A 26,128-nucleotide genomic window follows, 5' to 3' on the forward strand; every position below is an offset into this window, starting at 1 on the left:
CTAAAACAATTATTGAATGTCTGATCCTGGTATTTGAGTTGGGCAGGGGTCCATGGGCAACTGAGAAGAAATCTCAGTTTCTGCTCTAGCACCTACAGCAAGGCAGATATAAATTAGTACGTGGCAACCTGGAAGTCACTCATCTCTTAAACGTAATGAAACTATTAAAATGTAACATCCGTTTGCTAAGTGCTTGCTTGTGATTTATGGCTCCTGCTCTGACACTTGCAAAAACTATTTAAAGGGGATGCCGGGAAAACCCTTGTGATCTCCACCTCTATACAAGGCCATCTAGCAATCCTTTTTCTTATTGTCAAATCAGTGTCAGCACAAGGACACCGATGCCCAAAAATGGACACTTAAATGAAAATTCTTGACTTGTGCCGTTTGGTTTTACCCCTGTGAGGGAGGCGGGGGCAGTATCTGGCCTGTGAAAGGTGCGGGATGTTCCAGGGTGAGCCAGGTGCTGCTCAGCTCTCTGTACCCGGCACAAGGCGAGCCCCAGGTCACAGGGCAGTTTCTGCCTTTTTTCCTGGTGGTAATGTGTTTGTAGGAGCAGGTGGCATGCTTAACAGGGAGGACGGGGGAAAGACAGCAAGACTATTTTTGAATGCGTTTTTCTTTGAAAACTACTGTTTCGTAGATGAGTGACTTAATAAAATGTTTGTTTTAGTGGGAGGAGAAAAGCAAGAACGAACCTCCATTAAGGAAGAAAACAACCACTCTTTTTCCTGGAGACAGAAAAAGGGGCGGGCGTCCCCGCTGTTAACTTCCAAATCCACCAGCCAAAGGTTGCTTTCTGAACACGCTGCGAGCCATCTTCTCCAGCCTTCCCGGCTGCTCCTGGAGTAATTGCTCCCGAAGGAGGGAGCTAAGAAGATAAAGAAGAAAGCCCCACCTCCTCCCCGCGCGGCCAGGTGTTCCCACGCGTGGGACGCGGCGGGACGCTGCGCCCCCGCCCGCTCCCGGGATGCGGTGCGAGCCGGGATCCTCCATCCCAGCCCCCTCCCTGGCGGCGGCCTGAGGAGGAGGAGGAGAGGAGGAGGAGGAGGAGGAGGGTCGGCTCCAGCGCCTCCCTCCTTCCCCGCCTCCCTCCTCGCCGAGCGCAGCGCCCCGAGCATGGAGCCTGCCTGAGACGCTCCGTGCGCTCCGGCAGCTGCGGCGGCGGCACAACATGGAGGCGGCCCCGCCGCTCCCGCTGCTCCCGCTGCTGCTGCTGCGGCTCCTCGCCGCCTCGCTGCTGCGCTGCGAGCCGGGCTCGGCCGGGGGTAAGCTCGTCGGGGCGTCGCGGGGCCCGGGCCGGCGGGGAGGCGAGCGCCGCTGTCCCTTTTGTTGTCGGACTTGGGCAAACTTTCCCCCGCGCTCCGCCGGGCGTGCGGCGGGAGGGGCGGGAGCGGGGCCAGGCTCCCGCCCAGGGGAGAACGCGCACATGGACGAGACGGGCCGGGAGCAGGACGGCAGCCTGCCTGCGCCCGTTCCCCCCCAAAAAACTATTGCTCCTCGCCCCTCTTTCCTGCAAAAAGGGTGCGCAGGAAAAGGAGGCCTCTCCTCCCCGTTCCCTCGGGACGTATCCCGCTGGGGGGACGAGGCGGCTTTCCCTCAGGGGTGGCTCAGCTAAACGCGCACAGTTGCAAAAAGAGAGACAAAAGTCGCCCCCTCGCCCTCCCCGCTCCCGTCCTTCCGCGGTCCCGGGCAGGGATTTCTGTGGAGTTCGGAGGGGTCGGTGTCGGGTGTCGCTCAAACTCTTGGCCGGGCCGGGGAGGGGGTGGGGGGAAGGCGAATTTGGTGCGTGTGCCCTGTGTTTCCCCCCCTGGCCCCAGCTGGGATGTGAGGCGGCGGCGGGACCGGCGGGACGGGCGGGGGTCCGGCCCGGCCCCGCGGGAGATCCCGGAGCTGCGGTCCGGGTGCCCCGAGCCGGGCACGGAGCCTGCCCTCCGCTTTCCCTTGGCCTTCCCGTTTTTAAGTGAGGGTGCTAATCCTTTTAAATCACCCATAAACGGAGGCGGTGCTGTGCCTGCAGCATCCGTGGGGAGCGGGCCGGTGCCCGCTTCTCCTGCGTGCGGCTTCGCTCCCCACTTTGTTTCGCCCAAGCCGGGGAGTTCGGGCTGCATGTGCAGGACTTCTGGGTTGTTGCTGCTGCATGTGGTCCGCCTGAATACATCACCCCGGTGCTTGAGCAAGCCGAAGCCTGGTTGTTGCGATTTCCTAGGTAGTTTAGAAAACTCGGCGGTGTGGCCAAGGCTGTCAGAACATCACCCCAGGGCCTCTTTTTATTAGGCCACCCACCTTTTCAAACCTCCTGTAATTATTAGAACTGTCATTTAGAGCAAGAGAACCGACCATTTTCTGCTGGCATCATCATTCTGTATTTTTAGTTGGAGCTCTGTGTGGGTGTGTGTTATGTATTGCTTATTCTGTCTGGATTATATCAAAAAGATACCCTTCATATGGCAGGGTCCACCTTCTCCATATGCACTGCCACGATCTTTTAAAAATGCTTCTGAAGACCTGAAATGTGGTTTGTTCCTTTCTGCACACTTATGTTTGTGTAAAGATGTTCACCTTCCTACTTGACTGAATGAAGCTAATGTAGCTTTTTTGGGGTGGTGGAGGGTGGAAATCGACTTCAAGGGTTCTTATATGAAGGGTCCTTAAATGATTGCCTTACATTTACTTATCAGGCTCTAATAGAAAGGGATTTTTTAAAAAAAGGGAATATTTGGAATCCTTAGGAAAATAAGAGTTCCAGATAAAACTAAGGAGCAAGTTCTAACTTCGAGTTTGGTTTTCTTTCACCTCGTTTGAGGACAGTGATTTGTTTAATACAGTGAATGTTTGGGATGAACAGTCACCTTCCTTAACGTGCATGGAAGAACTTGGCTACAAGCACACCATTTTTAATAATTAGTATTATTAAATAGTCTTAGGTATTAATGATACTGCCTTTGTTCTGCCTACTTAGTAGGAAGGTTTTGTTGTGTTGATCTGGACAGTACTTTTAAGGACAGTTCATCTGTCCTTTTAGAAGGAGCATGGATATACTATGAGAGTCTCTCCATGGATTTAATTCTCTTTCTGAGAATCCCTACTCTGTAAGGAGATGCCTGACTTTTAGCTATTAAAAGTATTTTGATGTGCTTATCTTACAAATATGTAAATGCATCTCTGCACGATTGGGGATCTGCCGGAGCTTTTGCAGCGCTAAAGCTTCACTGAAGTTTGGCGTGTTATAAATGGGTCTTGAATACTTTGGCTGTGAAATAATTTTGCTGTAGAGCTAAGTTCTTGTTCTGTATGTGGTGGTGTCAGGAGTGGTTTTATTTATGTGGCTTGAAATAATGACAACCCTGTTTCAGGTATGGCTTGTACTTGACTCATTTCACTGTGAAAAGACAAAATTATACTTGCATTTGGCTCTTCTTTGAAGTGGGGAATTTCTTGTGCATGCAAAGTATTTAATCATTTTTAATTTTTGTGAAAATACTGTAAATTCTGGATTCTTACTATTGCACAGTGGGTATTCCATGTGGGGATCTTAAAAATGTTCAAATAAGTTGAGATAGCTCTTAAGCAAGAATTATCTAGAGCAAGAACTATTTTTACTTAAACTTGCAAATGCATGCTTAACTATGTCTTGTCATGCACTTGAATGTTTCCCAAAATTGTAAGATTGTATCGTAGTTTTCTTTAATGTAACAACTCTTTGCCTTTAACCAGTGAACAGAGGCTACAGGAAGGTGAAGAGAGAAGTGTGATGCAGGGAAGAGTGGTGGTTACAAGTCTTTGAAACTAGGGATGCAGCACGAAATAAGAAATGCATTTGAGCAGAGCCCTAAAATTACTTTTAATCCATATTTTTCTCCTGAGATAATCTGCAGCTAGTGAAACCTGTCGCTGTGGTTAAATGTAAAATGTAGCAGGAAAAATAACTTACTAATTGTATGACAGGGAAATGTGCTGTGTAGGAGTCCTCAAGTGCATTTCAGTCAGTCTGTCACTGATTTACTGGGCTATTTTCCTAGTAACTACTGCTAGCATGATGTGAGGGTCTGTCACAAATTATGGCCATAAATCCTCTTGAAATAGTGAGGAAATAATGAAAGTTCAGGCTGACTCTGAAGTTTATGTTGATACTTTAAAAGCACCAAGTCTTCTCTCTCCAGGGAAAACTAAATGGGTTTAACTGTCTTTAGGGTATGTGAACTAATTTGTTACAATTTCACTTTAAATTAAATTATTTAAATTTATTTGAAAGCAGGCAGAAATGCTTTAGAATCACTTATACTATAGATGTCTGAAACATGTAGATCAGCATGACACACAGTTAGTACTTGCAAGAGCCTGAATGTATTTCATCGATACCCCAGCGTAAGTTCCACCCTTGCCTCTTGCTGCTTTGGCTCAAGAATTGTTTTTTTTTCAGCTGTTTAAAGTGTAGTTGTTAGTAAAATAGACTATGGGTTTTGTCCCAGCTGTAAATTTTCTCAGTCCTGCATGTTTCTTGAATAAGGCAAGCCAAGGTAACTTTTTAGCAAACAGAGATTGTTTCTGGGAACTTGTTATCCTTTACTGTTAGGGTAAGATTTGGCAGCGTAACAAGAAATAAAGGTTACAAAACCTCTCCCTGAATACAGACACACCTGACTTACTATATAAGAGTGTCTCCTGTAACTCTGCTTCTAGTTAAAAATTAATCAGCGGTGTACATTTCAAAGCAATTCTCTCTCTTTTTGTCAAAAGAGAAATAAATTTTACTTGGGGAGTTTCAATTGGTGGTGCTCAGAAACAGCTGTTATGACAAGGTGTAGTTTTATGTTTGTCTTGGTTTGAAAAGACAGGTGCTAAGGAAGGCAGAAACCTCACCTGAAATGGAAAAATGTAAACCCGCCCCCCCCCCCCCCTGCATTATTATAATCTTGAAATCAGGGGCTCTCAGGAAAAGATATGGGAATAAGAATAACAGTTTTTTACTAAGAAAATTAAAATAAAAATGCAGTAGTACAAAACAACCACTGACAGAGTCAGAATACAACCTGACACCCTGTTGGTCAGGGTGTTGGTAGCAGTCTGATTACATGGTGGCTGCAGTCCTGGAGTGACAGATGTGGATCTGTTGAAGCAATGATCCTGTAGAAGGGTGTGGTTTTCCTCTGGAAGTCCAGTGATGGTGTAGATGGATCTGGTCTCTCTGGAATCCAGTGGAGAAAGGCTGCCTGTGCTGTTCTGAGTCTCAGATTATATCCAGGTAGGAATGCTTGGCTCCTCCCCTGGGCGGAGCAGCTCACAATGGGAGGATGGAATTTTGTCAGTCCTGCAGTGAGACTCAGTGGCCCATTAACAGAAGATATCCCCTGTTATGAGGGATGGGACATGGAAGAGATGAAGAACTCTGCCCCACCTGGTTTTAACAGATGGTAATAAATACATACTTTTGGTGATATCTTGCATTGCAACCCAAGACAATGTTAGATTAATATTTTTGGTGAACTTACTGTATTGTATGAAAACAGCCTGTCATCTTGACACTGAGAACAATAACTAGGTTTAAATTCCTTCTTAGAATGAAGAGAAATGAAGTTACCTACAATAACTTCTTTCCAAGAAATCCTCTTATTTTTTCCCTTATGTGTTTAGCCCAAGGGCTATTAAACATTCAAAATGTTTGGCTTTTGTAAGTTGAGAATTTCTCTTGAGAGTTGATGTGGCTGAAAAAACCCCTCAGCACTGAGAACACTTGAAAGAAATGGATGTTATTTTCTGCTCAAGACCTCTGTGGAGAACTGAAATAGGTACCAGCCTGTTTCAGGGAAGGAGTGGCAGTAGAACAATTATCTCCCCAAGTTTGTGGCAGCAACAATGCAGCTCTACTGTGCACAGTGGAAAACAGCATTTTCCTTAGATTTTGAGGCATGAGGATTGTTCTTCTTTTTTTTTCCTGTTCTTTCTGACAGAACACGTCTAACAACACCACAAGTTCACTTAGGACAGGAACAAATAATTAAGATGATGGCTAGGGATGCTGGCTAGCCAAACCCATGTGCTGTTTGGACACTGAGATCTTTCTGAAGAAGGCAAAGATGTGCCATCTCCAGTTAGAAGTCCCAGATGTGAGCTAAAGTGAAAAGAAGTAGTTCTGGAGAGTCCTACTGCCATTAAGCTGGGCTATGGGAAAGCTTATGATAAAATCAAAGGATATTTTTAGCAGTTCTTGAGATTTCGTGTGATGAAACGGTTGTGGTGAGGAGCAGGAAAGAAAATGGGAACTATGTCCCACAAAGTATTGTTCAGTACAGTTGTTTGTTAGGAGCTTATGGGGCCAACAATTCTTCTGGTTTATTCTCTCTCAGAAAAATTGGAATGTAGGACTTAGCAGTGTCTCATCTTTGTGGTTTCTGTTTACTAAAGATGAAAAATATCTGTTAAGCCACACAATTCTACTGAGAAGCTCCAAAGAGTGTAAGGAATGGCTGATGGGCTGGTAAGGGTGTTGAGGGTCTATGTAATAAACAAGATTTTTAATTTAGCTGTTCCTTCTTTTATTCTTGCTTGACTCACACTTTGCCTGACAGCACAGACAGATGTAAGGTATCATTTTGTACTGATATTGAATCCATGGGCGACTTTTGCAAGGATGCCAATAAATTGACACATGCTTGATTTAAACTGGTGTGTTTGCTCTGGATGATAAAAGTGTTAAAGCAATTGAAACTGCTTTCAAACCAATAATTTGTGGCGTGTTAGATTAACTTAATGGAAACAGCCTACTGGGAAAAGAGATTTCTTGACTGTAAATCAGCTACAGAATTGTCTTCATTTCACAGTATGAAGGCTTTTTGCTATTGCAATAAACAGCACTGACAGAGGATGCAGTAGTAAGTTCTTACTGAGATCGTGTGGTCTGAGATGTTGCAGAAGCTCAAATGTTGGCATGTGTGTTTAAAAATGTGCCTGGTTAGTAATATAATAATTGTTGAATTCTATTTGGCACTTTAATTTTTGAAATGCTGCATGTGCTTTTAGCTATTTCTGAATGTTCTGCAACGATGGCATCTATTATTTACCTTTTATTTATACATAAGGAAATTGAGCTTCCCCAGTTAAAGTTCACTTACTTTAAACAGTAACAGAAGTTGTCTTTGTGGCAGGCAGAATTTTTGAACCCTGGTCTTCCTGGTGAGACTATAGACATAAACCAGGTAATTGTTCCATAAATCAAGTGTGTGTTCCTGAGCTATCATGAAATGTGACACAACTGGAGAAATGAAGTGGCAAGTGTGTTAGGGTGTAACTCTCCCCTCTGCTATGGAAAGTATGAAGATGGAAATTGTATTTCTGGTTTTTATTTGGTTACACAAATGTCTGGAATTCCTTTTTTTCTCCTGAATTCTTGTTAAAAGGCATATGATGTTCTGTGACAGTGTAGTGCTTTTAATTTGGTAGTTCTGTCCTTACAAAGCACCTGTTTGCTTGGGTTTTGTCTGAGAGGTCGATAAATGACTGAGTTACTTATCTTGACATCTCTTCATGTGGCTCAGAATTTGATAACACCTTGTGATGATGATTCCAGAGTCCCTCTCTTGCCCTTTCTTTAAGTGCCATGACTGTATATCTAGTTTATTTCACCATGTTGTTACATTAAATGTGATGCATTATATATTTTTTAATAAAGGTTTTTGGAAGTTTACATATGATTGCTAAGATGATAAATTAGCCCTGGGGGATTCTTGATCCTCAGCCTTCAAGAATTAGACTGGAGGTAGGAGGGGACAGTCAGTAGAGACAGAAGTTTGACCCCTTCTTTCTGTTTTTAAGAGTAAAGCAAGGCCAGAGAGTGTGAGTGTTGCTTGCTTTGTGTTTCTGTGCCTCTGGGCAGATGAGGAGTAGCAGTGGATTGAATGAACCTGTTCAGTGAATTTCTTGGCTTTGGTGATTGGGAATCAAATACTGTTAGTATAATGCGATTTTGCAGATGTTCTTTTTCTTTTCTGCCGTTCAGTGCTGATTTTAACTAAATCAAAAAAGAAAAGGAGTAGAGAATGTGAGAAGACCCAGATGATGAAAGTGTACAGTGCTGCTGTAATCTATCAGTTGTTGATACATCATTCAAGAACAACTGTGGAATTCAGTATGTGTTTATGGCTTAAGCCATATACTCCAGGTCTTGAATTAGGCACAGATTACACCTAGCAGCAGTAGTACACTTAAATCCTGGTCAATAACCTCAGCATGCTTTCTGTGGAAATTGTGATTCCAGTTTCATGCATGCTTTTTCCAGTCCTTGTACTATTTTTCATTAATTTTGGACAAGCACGTTATTTTCTCTTCTTGATTGAACTTGTACTAGCTGGGCTTAAGAAAGGGGAAAAAATCTTTAGAAAACAAGAAATTTAATTAAATGGTGTGATTTGGTTTTGATTGGGTTGTTTTTTTTAATCATCATCAGTTAACATCATGCTGTAGAGTACGGCTATCAAGAAGGTCAAGTTGCTTCCTTCTGGCCTTGCTGTAAGAAATGAAATGCTTTTTTAGTGGGCTTTCTATGATGGTGGTGATCAGAAGTACCTTGTTTGTACTTAGGTTGTGCTCCTGAAGCAAACAGCTGGATTGTGTGTGGGGTAGGTAAAGGTTTCACAGGGCTCCCACCATGACTCATCTCTGGGGCTTTCAGGCTTGTGCCACCTGAATCTTGATTTCTTTGTAGTTAGGAATTTTTTCTTGTTTCTCAGACTTCCTAAATAACAAGTCCTTTAAAGCTATTCCTTCAGGTGAGACCAGAGGGTATTTTTTGTGACATTGAGTAGTGGTCTGCCAGCTGCCTTATTGTTAGGAGGCTTTGCTTGTCCTTGTACCCAGTGGGGTGCTTGGGCACTTTGTCATGTTGTTTTCCTTCAGCCCATCATTCCTAGGCTGTTGTGAAAGCTGTGGCATGTTCCTGTGTAACCAGACTTTGCCTGAAGAGGCTGTTGAGTGTTGAAATCTCAGTGTGTGAAATTTTAGAAAGTCTTCTAAGCTGATTTTTCTAGTTTTAGTTCTGGAAGCAGAACATACATGATAATGCAATGTGAAAGGCCTTATGTCTTTACTGTAATTATTATTGTTCAAGAGTTATTTTCAAATAACTAATAAGGGACAGTTTCTACAAGTTTTTGTGCAGATACAAAAATAAGATTTTTGGGGCAAAAAATGATTGCTTTAGAAAGACAATCATAAAGCCGTGGCATTTGGAAAAGTTTCTGCTGCGTATTTGTCTTCACAATACTGTTTTTAGTTCTGTGGTGGTTTGACCTTGGCTGGATGCCAGGTGCTCACCAAAGCTGCTCTATCACTCCCCATTTTGGCTGGACAGGGGAGAGGAAGTTTAAGGAAAGGCTCACAGGTTGAGACAGGCAGAGGTCACTCACCAATTACTGTTATGGGCAAAACAAACTCAGCTTGGGGAAATCAGCTGAATTTATTACCAATCAAATCAGAGTAGGATAGTGAGAAGTAAAACAAAACCTTAAAAATATTCCTCACCCCTCCTTTTCTCCCTGCCTTAATTTTATTCCTGATTTTCTCCCTCCTCCCTGCCAGCAGTGCAGGGGGACAAGGAAAAGAGGCTGCAGTCAGTTCAGCACACGTTGTTATCTACACAATAACTTTATTTTCCTTGTTAATTCCCCCCAGGACACTTCCACCATCACCCATGGGCCTGGCCTTGGCCAGCAGTGGGTCCATGCTGGAGCTGCCTGGCATTGCCTCTATGGGACACCGGGAAAACTCCCAGCAGCTTCTCACAGAAACCACCCCTGTAATGCCTTCAACTACCAAAACATTGCCACACCTACCCAAATACAGGCTCAGTCACTTAAACCAGTGTCTTTCTGATACCAGGAAAATATATTCTGAAATAGAGCTAGCTTTTTACCTGTTTTACATTTCATTATAGAGGAGGAGAAAAAGCAGGCGTTTGCCTCTTGGATAACAAGCTGTCTCTGCTGATGACACTGAATGATTCAAGGAAGAAAAGGAATGGGAGGTTATGAGATTTAATCTCTGTAGTATAACTAGAGAATGTCTGCATAACATACTTGGTATTCTTTCTTAGCACTCGAGGCTAATACAAAAGTCAGTATGCTGTTTCTTGAACTTCTCAAAGCGGCAGGACTTAAAAACCAAAACCCTAATCCTTTGTTTTATAGCAGGTGTCACCTTTGGCCACTGAATCATAAATTACCTAGTGTTAGGTGTGTATTGGTCCCTACTTACATTGTGCATATTGTTCCAAGAGCTTTGGAGGCTTTCTGTTAGTAGTTATTTCAAATAGTGTCACTTATGTATTCTGTCCCCTTTAAGGAAGTTTACTCATGGCCGCTAAGTTTCCTATTTTCTCTGTTGCCTTTTGCTTTGTTTTCAGCTGTTAAAAACTTTCTGGTTTTAGGAAAAGTTCAGGATAGAGTTGCCTGCCCTATAGGAATGAATTTCGACATAAAATATGACATAAATTATAAAAATAGTGTTACTTTTGCATTAGATTTTTTTCCTGATTGCTTCCCCTGCTTGAAATTCAGCAGCTTGAAGTATGATGTGTTTAAGCATCTATGGTTTTTTTTTTCCAAAGGGAAAATGTTTCAACCTCAGAAATCTGTATTGCTGACTTACCTGGATGTGTCTATCTCAAAAGATATAAAATCAAGTTAAACTGCTGAGTTTTTTGTGTTCCCAAGTGAGAGCTTAGAGGATGAAAATGCACATGGGTGGCATTTTCCACTTAGAAAGTCTGCCCAGCTGTGGATGATTTAAAAAAATCTATACCTTATTAGCATCTTCAAAAGCTGAGTAAAATAAGTAGATAGTTGGGGGAATTTTTGGTCTGTCTGGGTTTTAACAGTATGTTTCTTACTGTCTGAATGTGTAAGACTATTGCTGAAGTTTTAAATCTCCAGTCTGCAGGTGTTCAGTGATAGAAAGGGTATACTCAGAAACAGTTACACATCTGGACTTACTTAGGTGGGCTACATACTGAGAGTAGGTAGGGTGTAGCTCATGCAGGCAAAATTATAATGGAGCCTCAATTAAATTGGAAGTGAATAATTTGCAATCTTTCCCTGCCCCTAAAACCTGTATGGACTTGGATTTTCATCTCATCTGGCCCACCTTCAGCAGCCATCCCATCCTGAGCCACAAAACCACCTGACTCAATGTCAGCTGTGACTTTGGAATCTGTGCACAGAGGAGGAGATTTTCTAGGATGCTGTTAAAAGGTGCACTTTTCAGTTGCAAAAGCCAGATATGGGGACTAACAGAATGAACCACGCATCCTCTAAAGTGTGGGGAAATATTCCTCAAGACTTTTTGAATAGAGTAATTGAATTCTCAAGGGTTCCCATAACTTATTTCTGTGAACATTGCAGCTACTGGTGACATTTGGAGAAATGTACAGGCACCAACAAAAATGCTGAGTGTCAGATCTACTTGCAGTGAATAAAGCATGGTCTGCAGGTGTTCTGTAAGAGTTGCAGACAGCTGAAGTGAGCTCTGTAGCTTTTATGTAACTACCAGACCATTCAGTTTTTCTGGAACAGAGTTGCTCATAGTTCAGAAAAATGCTGATCTAGGCAGAAGTAATCTCTTGCAAGGTCCTTACTAGTTTATGATGAAGTATTTACACAGGGAAGGGTGTGAGACTTTGGGGGGACAGGGTGGTGATGGGGAGGTTTTCCCAATGTGTCTGTGTGTGAGCATGTATACAATAAATATCTCTCTTCTCACATGCTTATACACTTTCTCCTGCTCTGTTTTCGCCCTTTTCATTCTAATGGCTGTGTTATTGAGTAACTCCTGTTTCTGGAAAAAACCTCCATAAGTGAGAAAACCACAACCACACTCTTTGGGTAGATTTGAATGCCTGATGTTATCTGTCAGTACAGAATTTTAAGGAGGAGAGTTTCACAGTTGCTGAGTATGGGACTAGAATTCGGTATACCTGGATTTGTTTCTGCTGGTATTACCAAAGCATGCCCTGAAGTCTGTGAACTCTCAGCATTTTGTCTGAGAACAGGAGACAATGATACAGAAATGGTCTCTGAATGCATCTTGGAGTATTTTACATGAGAAGCACCTCAGAGCCATTTCTCCTTTAAATAACCATCTAGGAGTAAACCTGCTGTGTTTGACTCCATTGCATTGCTCTCTTAAGAATTGTTGTTCCATTAGAGAGAAATAAAGCCTAAAACTAACAGGATGATATGTAAGGTAATCCTTAAAAGGCAGAACAATGACTATTTTCAAATTCAAATAAATTCAAAATTGTGTGCCTGATCAGTGTTCTGCACCTAAATATTTGACCTTTGCATAGCCACTTTCCATACATTTTGCAGTCTTTACAATTTATGCATGCAGTATCACTTTCCTATATTGGTAGTATTTCTTCTTCACTTTAAAGCTCTTCTAGTCTGGAATCTTGTTTCTAAAACTTTTTCCTGCTTCCTTTGTGTCTTTCTCCCCTCTCCCCTGACTGTGTGAAGGACCGAGGTTGCTAAAGGCTGAAATGTCTGTAGGTGGGTAATTTTTATTACCCAGTGGTCAAGAGAGCTCTTGGGAACTTGTTAGGTTACTTCCCTGAGCAGGATGATGAGACAGCATCATTGAATGAAAGGCAGAAAACCAAATCCTAAACAAAACAAAACAGCAGCCCCAAACCACCTTTCTATTTCTGGCAGTTTGGCAGAGCTGCCTGCTATCCCTTTAGCATGTGGCTCCACTGACATTGTCTGCCCACGACAGAACTGGTAAAACTGGAGAAGCTGCAACTTCTCAAACACAAAAGTGTGTGTTTGAGGATTTCTGCTTTTCATTCAGTCTAGGGCACAAGGAAGAGAAGATGAGCATGTGGAAATACTTTGCTTGTGACCTCTGTTGATGTTATCTCTCAACTTGCATGGTCCCAATTAAGGTTTTCATTATTACCCGTAGAAGATGTAAGTGATCTAGGATTCATTTACCTTGGCTATTAACCACCTTAACACATCTGGTCCTTCACCATCTTGTAACAGTAATTAGTTCATGGAAAATAACTCTGGTTGCTGATTCCCAGGTTGTGGGACTCCTGGCATCTGGAGAGAGAGCACATCTGGTGCTGGTCCTCAGAGGCAGAATACAGCCAGTCCAGAGCTTATTGCATGTGGGGAATGATGCAAGTGACTTGTTTTCTCTGAACAATGGCTATGGGATCGTTGTGAGTGTTGGCCTCTTGCCTGGCTGGGATTTTTTTTGGTTGTTTTTGTGTTTTTTGCTGTTTTTTTTTCCTGAGGAAGTCTGTGTGCAATGAGGGAGGATGTGGAGTCCTGTAAGTTCTTGATACAGCTGACTTAGTCCTCCAAGCAGTCTTTGCATCTTGGCAATGGTGCTCTTATATATGCAAAATGCCTGCTTCTCCCACTGTGGAGGACACTTGGTAGATACAGCTAAAGGTTCTGGGGTCGTGTCTTTTGGGCTTTTCTGACTCCTGGGATTCTGTGCAGTCAGTGTTGTGAGGCCATAGAAGGAAGTTTTCTTTCTAAAGAAGATGTACTGAAGTGCTCAGCTTTGAGGAACTTACTTGGGGCCTGCTAGAATCTCCTTCCTTGTACAGATTATAAGGCTTTTGTAGGGTAACAAAACTTGCTTTGTTTGAGGTAGAATATGAATTCAAAATCTAACAGCTATTCCACAATTACTTCCCTTGGGGTGCTTGTATTTTGGAATGGTTTCCCCACAAAGATTAGTTCTGGAATACTTTATTGTGGTCTTACATTCGTCTTGGTCTTGGAACTCATTTCACACTGTGGGGATTGAGAGTGAGTTACAGGCTCATGTTACTGAATCTGAGCATCTGCTGGTCACATCTTGATGTAAATTGTTTCATTATCATGGTTGTTTATAACACGTCACATTTCCATATTGTTGGTAGCCTCTTAGGACTATTTTGCCCACAAATGGTAGTTTCTGAGGGAGGAAGCCTTCCAGGAGTCTGTGGGAACACTTTGGGTCACACCACAGGAGTGTCTTTCAGACACATGTGGCCCTTGCTTGGCGATGAGGAAGAGGTGGGTGGGAGGACTTGTTTGAATGGACAACAGGAAAAATAATGATTTGCTTGGGAGGCCACAGTGTAGGACAGGTACACTCAACTTGTGTGTACTAGTGTGGGATAGGAATTCATTGTAACTTGTGAATTCTGCTATTCTGTTTTTTAATTACGGTTAAATTCTCCAGGTCTTCATATCCTTGACCATTAGTTGTGAGGAAGCTGCTTTACACATTCTTTCCTGCTTATTTTGAAACTATAGGTTTGTTTGGGTTTTTGTTGTGTGGGTTGGTTTTTGTTTGTTTGGGGTTTTTTTGTTGGTTGTTTTTGGGGTTGGGGTTTGTTTGTTGGTTTTGGGTTTTTTTTACTGATTATTTACTTATTTAGTTTTTTTTTTTTTAACTTATTTATGAATAAAACCTTGGTCTCTGTTGGAAACTAAAATGACTTCAGGTGTCTGTTGGCTGATTCACAAGAGCCGTCGCTCTTGCAAGCCACTGTGTTGGCAGGAAGTGATCACTGGGTCAGTAAAGCTTCACAGCACTTGAGGGACAATGTTCCATTACTAATGAAAAGCTTTTGCATGTTTTCTCAAGTCTTGGGCATCAACTGGAGATTGTGGGGAGGTTGCAGGGATAAAAATGTAATTTGTCAGCTGCTGTGCTCTGAATCACAGCTGCATGCAGCACTTTCTCCTCTGTAACTTGTCTTCTGCTTTATTGTGAGGCAGGAGCAGTACACCAAGTTCTACAAAAACCTCCAATTTTCTCCAGGAACTGATTTTGATAATTTAAAATTGATAATTAAATTGATAGTTTTAAATTGAAATGTTTTGTCTGCAAGAATAGAGCAGTCAAGCACAGTGGGGGATGTTTAAACATTATGTGCACACACTTAAAACTGCAAGAAGAAATTTTAGCACCAGTTTGTTATTATAAAGTCTGAACTAATGTTGGCTGTTTATAAAAGGGAATGGACTTCACAGGGTTATTTTCGTATTTAAACTTCAGCAGGACACTGAGAACAGATTACTGTGAGTACTTGAGTAACTTGTGTTTGCTTAGTGTGCTTGGCAACATTTCTTTTAATGAAAGTTTAGCTTTTAAGCTATTCAAATTCAATTCCAAATCTTTGACCTTCAATGGGAAGGTATGATGACTGGGGAGAAAAATCAGTGTGGGGTTTTTTTTTTGTTGTTGTTTGGGTTCTTTTGGGATTTTTTTGCAGTTACTGATATGTACGATGTCAGTTGTAAGATCTCTGTTGTGTACGTGGCCAGAAGTGACTGCGCTTTATTATTTTTATTCAGAAGGACTTTGAGACATGGAATCCTAATCTATTCAAAGCCTTGTCATAAATATTGCTTAATCCTAAGAGGAAAACTTTTGCTGAGATGATCCCAAAACACTGACAAATCGATCAGTGTACAGCAGATAGTCAGGCACAGAATGCTTTCTCCCACATTTGGCTGAGCATGTGCCAAGTGTATGGTCAGACTTTGCTGGATACTGCAGATCTCCCAACTTCAGCTCCACCTGTTGCACTGGCAAAGCAGTAATGGTTTCAAAATTCTTCCCAGTGTCTGAAATGGCACAAAACTTCCTAGTTCTGGCAGCTGCAAGTTCATGTTAAAGAAACAAGGTTTCCTGAAACTCCTCTATTGGCTGCCTCAAAGTACATCTTTCTATACAATTGTAAGATTAGCACTACCAGAAAAGGCCTACATTTGATTTATTTGCAGTTTGTTCTTTATGTTTTAGATATTTTTTTAGTCATCCCCAGAGGTTTATTTGACACAGAACTCAACAACCAATTCCCTTACTGCTTCTTAGTTTCTGGAGAACGGTTGTGTGTGGGGTTTTTTGTGTGTGTGGTTGTTTGGATTTTTTTCTCTAATATGATATGTAGGCATAGATCATGCAAATGAAGTTGCAACCATGTAATGCCATTCAGTGAATTTACCAATTTTATGTATTTTAGAGCCTGCCAGCAACTTTTCATAACTAATGGTGTTATGCTAGGCCAGAAGGAGCTTGTTGGCAACACCTGGTGTAGATTATGACAAGGCTGTATTTCAAATGGAGTGTTTTGTCCAGTGGCTTTAGTTGAAGCAGCATCTGCTTCAATTCCATGCTTCTTCTAGTGACAGCACAAAAATGTGTGGCTATGTGGTGTAAACTAGGCCTGAAAATAACCTGCTTAGTTATCTTTTGTTTTGTCTTATCCTTACTCATTGTTTTAATTATTATTTTATTGTTTTAACTTCCTTTTGTTCTTTGTCACCACTCCCTCCTCTGTCAAACCTATTATATATTATATGTTTATATTCTATTATTAATAAATACCTGCATCAGGGAGGAGAGGGACTGAACAAGGACAGGCTAAAATGTGACTTGAATCAAATTTTCTCTAGTCTAATAAAACTGTGATACCAAAAGATCAAGGATTTGATGGGTCTAACATATTCAGCTTTGAAGGAAGGATGATGCCACATGTTTCTGTGCAATTCACATGTTGCACAGCCACTGATGTGATGGTTCTCTGTACTGGGGGCTCCTTTTTAAATAAAAAAAAATATCTAAGATCTGTGTGTTGTTTTTGCAAGTCTTTTAATTGTTTGTGCTGCACCTCATTAGTGACAAGAATAGCATCTTGGAGAATCTTCTGAGCAATGCAGAAACGGAGCATGTGTTCGCATTTATAGTGTGATGTGATGTGAGGGAGGGTTAATTGTACGGATTAACTGTTCTCTGGAGTAGATAGATGTTTTCTCCTTTGATGTTGTGGTGTCCTTCGACAATTAATGCATGAGCTGAAGTTTTTGGTTTGAATATTTTGGCTTAAGTAGCCTTTACAAATGTTTGGTGTCACTTGATGTCAAGTCTTATTACCTCATTAAGTATATATATGTGTGTGTATATAGCTATCTAAAAATGTCCTCTGCATTCACAGGTTTTATAAAGGAAACAACTTAATGCTATAATCAGTGGAACACATTCTGGAGAGGTTATAGATGCCCTAACTTCCTCCAAGTAAAACTTAAGAAAGCTGCTGTTTCTCATATGTTCGTAATAACATAGGGGAAATAAAGCATCTTCTCATTTCACTCTTGATGCACAACGGTAAATGGGTGATAATTACTTGTAGTTACTGGCCCCTGGGTGGCTTTTATAAAGTAAGTTGGTGGTTTTGAATCTCCTTCTGCAGAGGTGATAACATGGATTTAGGTCCCCTTTTTAAAGGAGAAAAAGTTTTAATTTTAATTTGCATCTTGGTTCATTCCTGTACTGGATGAGCCTGATAAAGGACTTCCCTGTTTCCACTTGGTACTACTATTGTTGCAATATTACAGTGTTTTCTGTAAGGACAAGGTGAGTTACCTGAACTCTGAGCAATTATTTAGTTACAGGAGCTATGTAAATTTAGTATGGAAGTGAAAAGCTTTTGTCAACTGTGCTTCGAGTTTGTGCTTGGTGTTGCTTGGGGTGCTTTTGTTGCTGGTTTTGTTGGTAGGTGCTTTTTTGGGTGTTTTTGAAGAGAAAGCAGTTTTTTATAGGAAGTAAATGCTTTTGTGGTCTAGTTTACATCTAGTTTTTAGAAAAGCTAGCTTTTTCCTCTAGTTCTACAATGCTCTGGCTGTTCAGCCTTCTCTTTCAGACAGTGCATGAAAGGTTAGGTGAATGCAGATGTGTTCAATTTTCTTGCATTTCACAAATGAAATTTAAGGTGTCTTCTGTTTGCTTTTGAAGCTATTCACATAAGCCTTACATTTGGGGCATAATATATTTTTAAGCAAATCTTCCATCTTCAGTATGTAGGAAAAAGAGCCCTTCCCTGTGCATGTAAATCTGTGGGCTAAATCGGGTTCACAAGCCCCTATTGTATTGTAAGAGGGCAGATGTTTGTTTTCTATTTAGTCATTGTCATTCATACCTGGAGGGAGTTACTTAAATGCAAATGTTCATTTCTTGCATGCATTTCATGTTTATTAACAGTCTGCTGCACAGTCTTGGTTGTAAGAAGTTAAAAATGCAATTGGTGCTTGACAGTGTGCTAGTGTCTGACATTTCTGGATTGGAAACATGATTTTAGGCTGTGGGTCATACATAGCTTTTTGTATTAGCACTCGTATTTTGTGGTGTTTTTAATAAGGATATGCACATGTTTAATAGAGAGGATGGGATCCAGGACATTTTAACACGGAAACAGTCTGAAACAGCTGGAAATAAGAGGTGTAAAACTGGTTGTAATAAGCTTACTGTGCTAAAAGGCTTCACCAGACAGAGGACAAGTAGCACTGATCCTCAGTCCAGCTGTGAGTGTGTTCATTGCTGGGCAGAGCATTGCAGTGGTGAGTGTGTTATGTGTGTTCTGCCTCAGATTCCCAGTCTGGTGTCTGAAGGACTGCAGTATTTGTTAATTTTTCTCAACTGTTGTGTGTGGTTGAAATAGTTGTTTGGAATACTATTCATCTGAAATGCCCTGGATGAGAAATGTTCCTGCTGTGAAAGTCCTGGGTCATGTCTTCATTGCTGAAGCAGGTGTAATTACCACACTGATACTGCAATCTTGATGTAAAATTCCTGATAGTCAGTGCAATTTTGTGCAGCTTATGAAAGCTTGGGTGAGGAGTGAAGTAATGCCACTGACTTTTTACTTTATGTAAAATTTTCAGTTCTCCTCGGGCACCTTTACATTAAAATAGCTATCTCAATGGAAAATTTACATCTTTCTCTTTAGCAATGAAGGCACAGCCAAGTAGCGCAAATGAAGGGCGGAGAAAGGTGATATGGTGCATAAAACAGGCTGATTAAATCACTCATGGCCACAAATTGCTTAAGTTAGTTTCGTTACAGTATAAACAAATGCATTTTGTTCTGCCCTCCATGCTACTGCTTCCTCGTGTAATGCTAACAGGCTTGTGCCCTTCCTTCTGCAGAAATCCTGTTTATCAGAAGTCCTGTTTCTTATTTGCAGTACACCTTGTCTAGGCTGCCAAAGGAATGGGAGATTTGGGGTGGCTGAGATAATTCCTAAACCATTCATCATAGTAAAATCAATGCTTCTTTTAAGAAAAGAATTGCAAGGTAGCTTGAGGTATGAAAAGATGTAAGTTACTCTGTCTGGAAAGAAACACTGGCTGTGGTTCTGCTGTGGGCCTGGTTAGCACGTGGGCTCTTGCCTTGGTTGTGCCATGGACTGCACGACCCTTCATCCTGGTCCTCTGTGGGTTTCCTTTCATTCTTTGCCTTGTGTTTCTAGACAGCAAGTTTGTCAGCTGTGACAGTCCTTCCCAGTGTGTCCACACTGAGTCTTTCAGGGCTCAAATCACAGTCCTGGCTTGTAGGTGTCTCCATAGTATGAATGACCACAGTTCATGTTGTGTAAAGTTTGTTGTTTTCTTTTTTCTCGCCCCTCCCCACCTCTTTCCTCTGCAGGGACAAAATTTGACTTTCCTCCCCTTCCCCTCCTTTGTAATGAATTTCAGATTTTTTTAGACATTAATTTCCTTTCTTGTTTGGGAAAGTCAGATATGTGTTGAGTTAAAACAATAATTAGGCTTGGCTGTTTATACAGGTGGCTAAATCACTTGTAGAAGGCAAAAGAAGAATTAAGTCTCGAAATGATCTGGGAAGAAAAGAATTATTATTTTTCTTTCTGTTTCTTAGCTGTTTCTGGAGTTAAACTGCTGTTGAAGTTGAGGTGCACCATGCTTTTCTAGTGCCTCCTACTTTGTGTTTCACTCATATGAGAGTATTTGACAACATTGTGGCAGCTTCTCTTGCCCATGCAGTGCAGACAGTTAATTTCTTGCTTGTGCCGCTACGATGTTATTGGGACTCAAATGAAAATTTCAAGAGGTGAATAAGACTAATTTGAAAAACAGCTAAAAATTTGTTGCAGCTCTACATGGAAATATTTTAAAATCTTTAGTTTGGGAGTTTGTACATGGCTGGGTTTATGCCTAAAGCATAAGAGTACAGCAGACCAATGTATTGTCTGTGCTTACCAATGTATTATTTTTTATTATTTTATATATTTAGTCTAAAGTTCCTTCCCCTGAGCACTGTGTGGAGAAGAGACAGCAGAACAAGAGAAGATGCTCTGCAATATTCTGTCTGCAGCTGAACTGGGCAAAGAAGTTGCCTTATTGCTTTCTATAAAATCTATATACCTTTTAAAACCAAGATCCTTTAGACAGGATCAGCTCAAGGAAAGCAACTACGTGTGCTGTCAAACGGGCAGGTTTTGGGACACCAAAACATCTGTGGTGTAGTGGGAGACTGGGGGATGGGGAGTGACATGTCTCTGGGAGGGGCAGGAATGGGTGGCCAGTTCAACCAGACAGGAGAACAAAACCCATCTGACCCAGCCCAATGCAAAGGGTCTATTGAAATCAAGATCCCTCCTAACATGATGTAGCTGCCCTTTGATTTGCACAGTTTCAGGGTTTTTTTGTTTTGCAGTTTTGCAGCCTTCTCTTGGTGTACCACTAATATTCTTTTTTGTCTCCTTTTTGGGTTCTTTATCCTTGGTTAAATACCACACTATCAGTAGATGCATGTCACACAATTCTGCAAACACTAGAATTCAACAGACACCAAGGAGAGTGACCTGTTAAAAATCTTGAGATGATAAAGAGCAGGAATTAACTGTAGAAACAACAAAACTAAAATGTTAAACATCTCCTATGTAACTTACCATTTAAAGCCCCAAATTTCCATTGCATCTCAGATTTTCTTAATTTTTAAAATATTGCCTAGATTCAAAACCTTTTCCAAAAACCAAATGAAGCTTTCTGGGGCTAAATCCTGAAGTGTTTCCCTTCTTTCACACACAAACTATCAGTCTATAAATTTAGGTACAGAACTAATGCAATCTGCTTTCTTTTGAGTATTATCATCACTTCTCCAAATGTGGAGACTCTTTTATTCTGGAGGATTTGAGCTGACAACTGTATTTTCTGGAAATGTCCTTAAATTCTACATTATGGAGAGACACACAACATAGATGATTATTTTATGTTTCTTCAGCTCAGCTATCTGAAATTCTTCCTCTTTGTAGTTTCATCAGTACAAACACTCCAGATAACTTGAATGACAAATACTGACCTTAAAAAGATAAAAGGAGGCATAAGGAATTGATTTTGGTTGCATCAATGTTCTTGGCTAAAGCAGAGTCATCTTCTGCAAGGAGTGATTTGCAAAGCTTGGAACAGGTTGTTCTGTTTATTTGCTGCCTTCGAGATGGTAAATTAAAGTATTTCCAGTAATATAAGTACAAGCACAAGGTTACAGATTTCATTATCTGAAATAACCTTTTTCACCTCATCCTCTTTTTTTCCTCCTTCCTAACAAGCTCTCACAAAAACTAAGTCTTGAATATTTGACTGGAACACAGTCTGCGCAAAAAACCAGAAGTCGTGTCTACAACTTGGCACTAAAAACTTCTCTTAACTTTACACCCCCTAAAGCTCAGTATCATGTAGCAGGTTCCATTTAAAAAGGTGGTTTTATTTGGGAATATTCTTAACTGTTAGAAGAAAACCATGACAAATTGTGGAATCTACATTTGAGACTTGACTGCATTTTTGTTCCAATGAGTAACATTGGTCAGCAGCTGAATCCAGCACATGCTATTTCTGAGTCTCTTTTTCTGCAATTTACAAATACAGTACATATTGTACCTTTGGTGGAAATAGAAGTAAAATATCTTTTTCTTCCGCTTTCTAAAGATTTGTGTTTTTTGGAGTTAACATAACATCTGGAACTGGAACTGAAAATTGGAAACTATTCAGATCAGAAACAAGCATACCTTTGTCAAGTCTGTATTTGTTCAAGTCCTGGATAAAATTTGCAAGCCAAATTTTCCAAATTATATAGAACCACTATTTTATCCATTAGAAGTTTGGAACCCTCATCACTGCGTAATCTACTATTATTGGCCGGACAGCTGTCTGCCAAACCAAGGAGGAATACTGAAAAAATAAAAACAACAGAAAAGAACCTTGCTCCCATTGACATCCAGAATCTAAAAACGGGACACTGCAGGGTTTTTTCCATTCATGGATTGACCTGAACTGTTATTCCCAGAAAAAGTCATGTTTAGATGTTCAAGGAAGTCACCCTTTTGTCTGCATTCTTCTAAACTGGTTTATGCAGAAGTAGGACAAATCTTCAGTTTCCTCTGCAGTTTTAAAATTGTTGAGCATATCATGGGGGTGGGGGGAAATCCACGCCTATTGCATTTAGAATAACAACAGAAAATTGTTGCCATGTACTCTGCATCACAGAATGTGAAACATCCAAGTATATTTTTTTCCTGTCACATCCCCCAACCCTATTTTTAAGCACTGCCTTCTGCACTTACCCATTTTGGCGAAGCCCAACAGCAGTATCGTGTAGGAGACTACTTCAGTGCCACTTCTGCTTATTCTAAAATCAGAAAATCTCAACAGTGGCTGTTTCCCACTTTTGTGGGTACAAGCAGAGTGCCATAATCATTCTCACAAAGAAACTGTTGTGAGTGCTGTGTGGAATATGGTGAACACTGTCATGGAGTTGGAGCTCTTGCTGGTGAGGCTAATGATATTAGGCAAAATGCGGGTTTGTACTTTAAAGAATCCTTAATCAAAATGTGAAACCTCACTGACAAAGCAATGAACCTGCTGTTGAAGTGAATGTGCCTGTGAAAAGAATCTCTATTTCTATGATGACATCTTCTCAGTGACTTACAGAGTGATTTGCCTCAGAACCTGGCTGTCAGAGGCTTCTGAAGTCAGCTTCTGGCAGAGGGTGGGGCATTGTGGGCTTTTGCATGAGAAACACTATAAAGCAATACTCCTCTTCCTTCAGTGCATGTCATTAAAGGTTACCCATACCATTAGTTTTCTTGGCCCAGGATTATAAACTGTAGATGCTTACAGCATCTTCCACTCCTAGGGGCAGCAGCACATGGACCATGGCTTTGTACACCTGGAGGAGGTGAGCATCCAGAGCAGCAGTCTGTGATGGGTCTGCAGAAGTTGCTTGGTACATCTTCAAATAGCAGCTGGTGTGTGGGATCTGTGTCAGCCTTTCTTGAGTCACACTGTTCTTAATTTAACACAGAGGAGGACTGGAGGCTGGTTGTGGTGCCAGTGGATCACCCACGTGTATGCAATGGGTCTCTGCCTTCCAATTCCTCCGTTTCCGCACCGTGTTGGACTCGAACCTCCCGGTGCAGACCTGTGAAGTACTGCTGCCTGCTTGTTCTTAGCGAAGTTTTCGCCTTTCTTGTGGGCTTTACTGTCCGCATTTAGAGTGGGACTCTCTGTATCTTGGGAGCTTTGAACCATCATCATTGAGGTTTGATGGAAATTTGTCAGTTTAAGCTCCCTTGGAGTCCAGTGCAGGTTCTAATCTCCAACCAGCACCAAATGTAAAAGCTGCCTTGTGAGATTGGAGAAGGCTGGGTTTAGCAGCCATTTTCAAAGCAGTAGGTTCCAGAGCTTGGTGGTGGTGTCTGTCTGAAGCCAATTCCCTAATCCCCAGTAGATGGTATATTTGTATTTAAGCTGTCATGTGCATTGTGGTTCTTGAATAGCAAATTGCAGCATAAGCCTCAGAAGAACAAACAAGTGGTTATGAACAGTATATTGCTTTTGGGAAAATCACATGTATATTTCAACCTCCGCTAAAAGCTGGGGTGAGAACCTTCCTGAGGTCAGGAAGATGTGGGGGTTCAGACTGCAGAGATTTTATCTACTTAACATTAGCTAGTCAGGATTGCAAGAGGCTGTAATCCTCAAAACTGTTTGGCTGAACACCAGTTTTGCATTGCACAGAGAGAGATTGCCAAGAACCAGTTTTGCAATAATGTTTAGAAATTTCCTCTAACAATACAGACTAAATAAAAACTGCTGTATGCTCTAGTGAATCATGCTCTTCTCTAAATGTTTTAAGTGCTTGCAAGTCTTATCTGATTAATATCTCATCACAAGTTGCTGTGTCCCCGAATCACAGCTGATATTTTGGGTTCTGTTTAGTTTTTCAGTGGATCTTTAAATATGTTCTGTATGCTGCTTGGTGGTCCTTGTAGTGTTGTCAGCTCACATGGGCCTGGCTGTTGTCCTTTCCATCTGCTAAAGCTGCTTTAGAAGATGAAATATATTGTTCTAGGTAACCAATTTCAATATTTGCTACAGCTCTGCCAAGGGCAGTCTGAGAGAGCCATTGCATGGTGCACCAGAGTGGCATTTGTGTGGTGTGCGTAATGGTTGGTCTTGGAAAAAGAGAGAAAGTTTGAGAAACCCTCCTTTAAAATAATGTGTCCACATAAAAGTGGTCTTGAACACAATGGTAGCTTGCTTCCAGGATCTGCAGAGATGCAGGTGCACTGAAGTAGGCACACTGAATCCAATGATGTGGCCTTTTTGACATGTGTTTTTTGTTGTTTTTTTTTACTTGAAGTAGGTAATATAAATAGAAACAGGACAGAAGAATAATATATAAGTTCATAGCATGTTGTTAGAGATTTTAAAAATATTTAATTGCCACCCAGCTAAATAGAACAAAATTATAAATTTCATATTTTTGTAAAGCACCTTTGCTGGAGTTCTTTAGAGCATGCTCTCCAGAGAAATGCTTTGGCATCTCTTGACCAAGGGAAATGAACTAATTTCAGCCAGTGGAGTTGAAATGGTGTATAATCAGTGCTGTATTTTGTTGTTATTGCTAACATTATTATTTAAAAAATAGGCTGCCAAACAAAACCAGTGAAGTAACTCTCACCCTCCTAAAACCCTGTTGTTATTGTGTGTGTGGGAACCATATGCAATGCGAAAAATATAACAAGATCTTCAAAAGAATTGTTGCTTGTTTATTTAAAAAATAAAACAAAAGTAGCTCGAAGTTTATTTAACAATATTTTAACATTACTATTTGATAAAGCTACTAAATTCATCTGTTTTGGGAGGGCAACAGAAACAATGATGTGAGTTACTGGGAAGTAATCACTTTAAAAAAGAAATACCTTTTAAACTCAAAAGTACTTTGTGTAAAACCTGGCATAAACACTATCAGTCTTAGACCCCCTTAATCAAGATTATCAGTGAAGCACATATGGGGACTTCAGTCCACTGATCTTTTTTTGCCTTTTTTTTTTTAATTAGTTTTTGATTTCAAGACGCATAGAAGAAACCCCTTTCATGAGGCAGGAGTTAACTGTACAAAATCCATACCTAGGGAATAGCTATCCAACTGCTATTAAAAGTCACCCTTTGCAGGCAGTTTTGTAGCTTCTGTAGTGTGGTTTGGGGTCTTCAGAGCATGTTCCTCTCTGCATTGTGTCTGCATTCTCTCCCCCATCAATGCAAGTCACAAAGCCTAACCTAATCTAGTTTCTTTGGTGTGTCCTTTCCCCACTGGCCAAGAAGAACTGAACTTCCTCCTCTCATGGAAGTGTTTGCTGACTGGTCAGTTGTTTTACTATATTTTTATCTCACAGCCTTCCCAGCTCCTCTTCTTGATGGCAAGAACAAGCTTCATGTGTTCTCTAAACCCACTTAAACCTTTTTTATATACTTTCTGTGGACCCTTTCCAGTTTGCTGCTGCTAAACCAGATGTCCTTTAAACCTGTGTAATTTATTTACATAACCCACTTCCAAGTATATTTGTGGCTAAAGCCATGTCACTCCTTGTAGGTACATTAGTGGATGAACAGCCTTGCTTCTACTGTAGCAAATAGATCTGAGCACGGAGATCCTGTCTGTCTTCTGGTATTCTGTGGTGATACTCAAGATCTATATGCTTAGCATATATAAACAAAACTTCTGCCAAATATGTTTTATAATACGGGATACTAGCGTGGGCTGGATTACTGCACACTGGTGTATGCCTGGTGTGACCATGTGAATAATTTAAAATATAGGCGGGTAAAGAGGAGAGTTTACAAAAATTGCCTACTGTACACAATGTGTGTAAATGGAAGATACTCTTGATGGTCTTATCCTGAATTCCAGACCTCGATTCCATGTAAAATCAGATAAAATAGAAATTAATCCTCCTTATTTGGTAACCAGAACACCTCATGGATTGGAA

At 41.1% G+C, this 26,128-nt stretch overlaps 1 protein-coding gene across 2 annotated transcripts in view; it reads left to right on the forward strand.

Annotated features, from left to right (window-relative positions):
* The first annotated feature begins 764 nt into the window (after positions 1-764).
* The window catches only part of LRP5 (LDL receptor related protein 5), a 132,486-nt gene continuing 107,122 nt past the window's right edge, over positions 765-26,128 (forward strand). For both annotated transcript variants that reach the window (XM_086895799.1, XM_086895800.1), the window contains exon 1: positions 765-1,268. In XM_086895799.1, the coding sequence (XP_086751925.1) occupies positions 1,175-1,268 (94 nt within the window). In that variant the 5' untranslated portion in view covers positions 765-1,174. The remainder of the gene's footprint in view (positions 1,269-26,128) is intronic.

Source organism: Cyanistes caeruleus, chromosome 6 (assembly GCF_971803275.1).
Source record: "Cyanistes caeruleus chromosome 6, bCyaCae1.hap1.1, whole genome shotgun sequence".
Lineage (NCBI taxonomy): Eukaryota > Metazoa > Chordata > Aves > Passeriformes > Paridae > Cyanistes > Cyanistes caeruleus.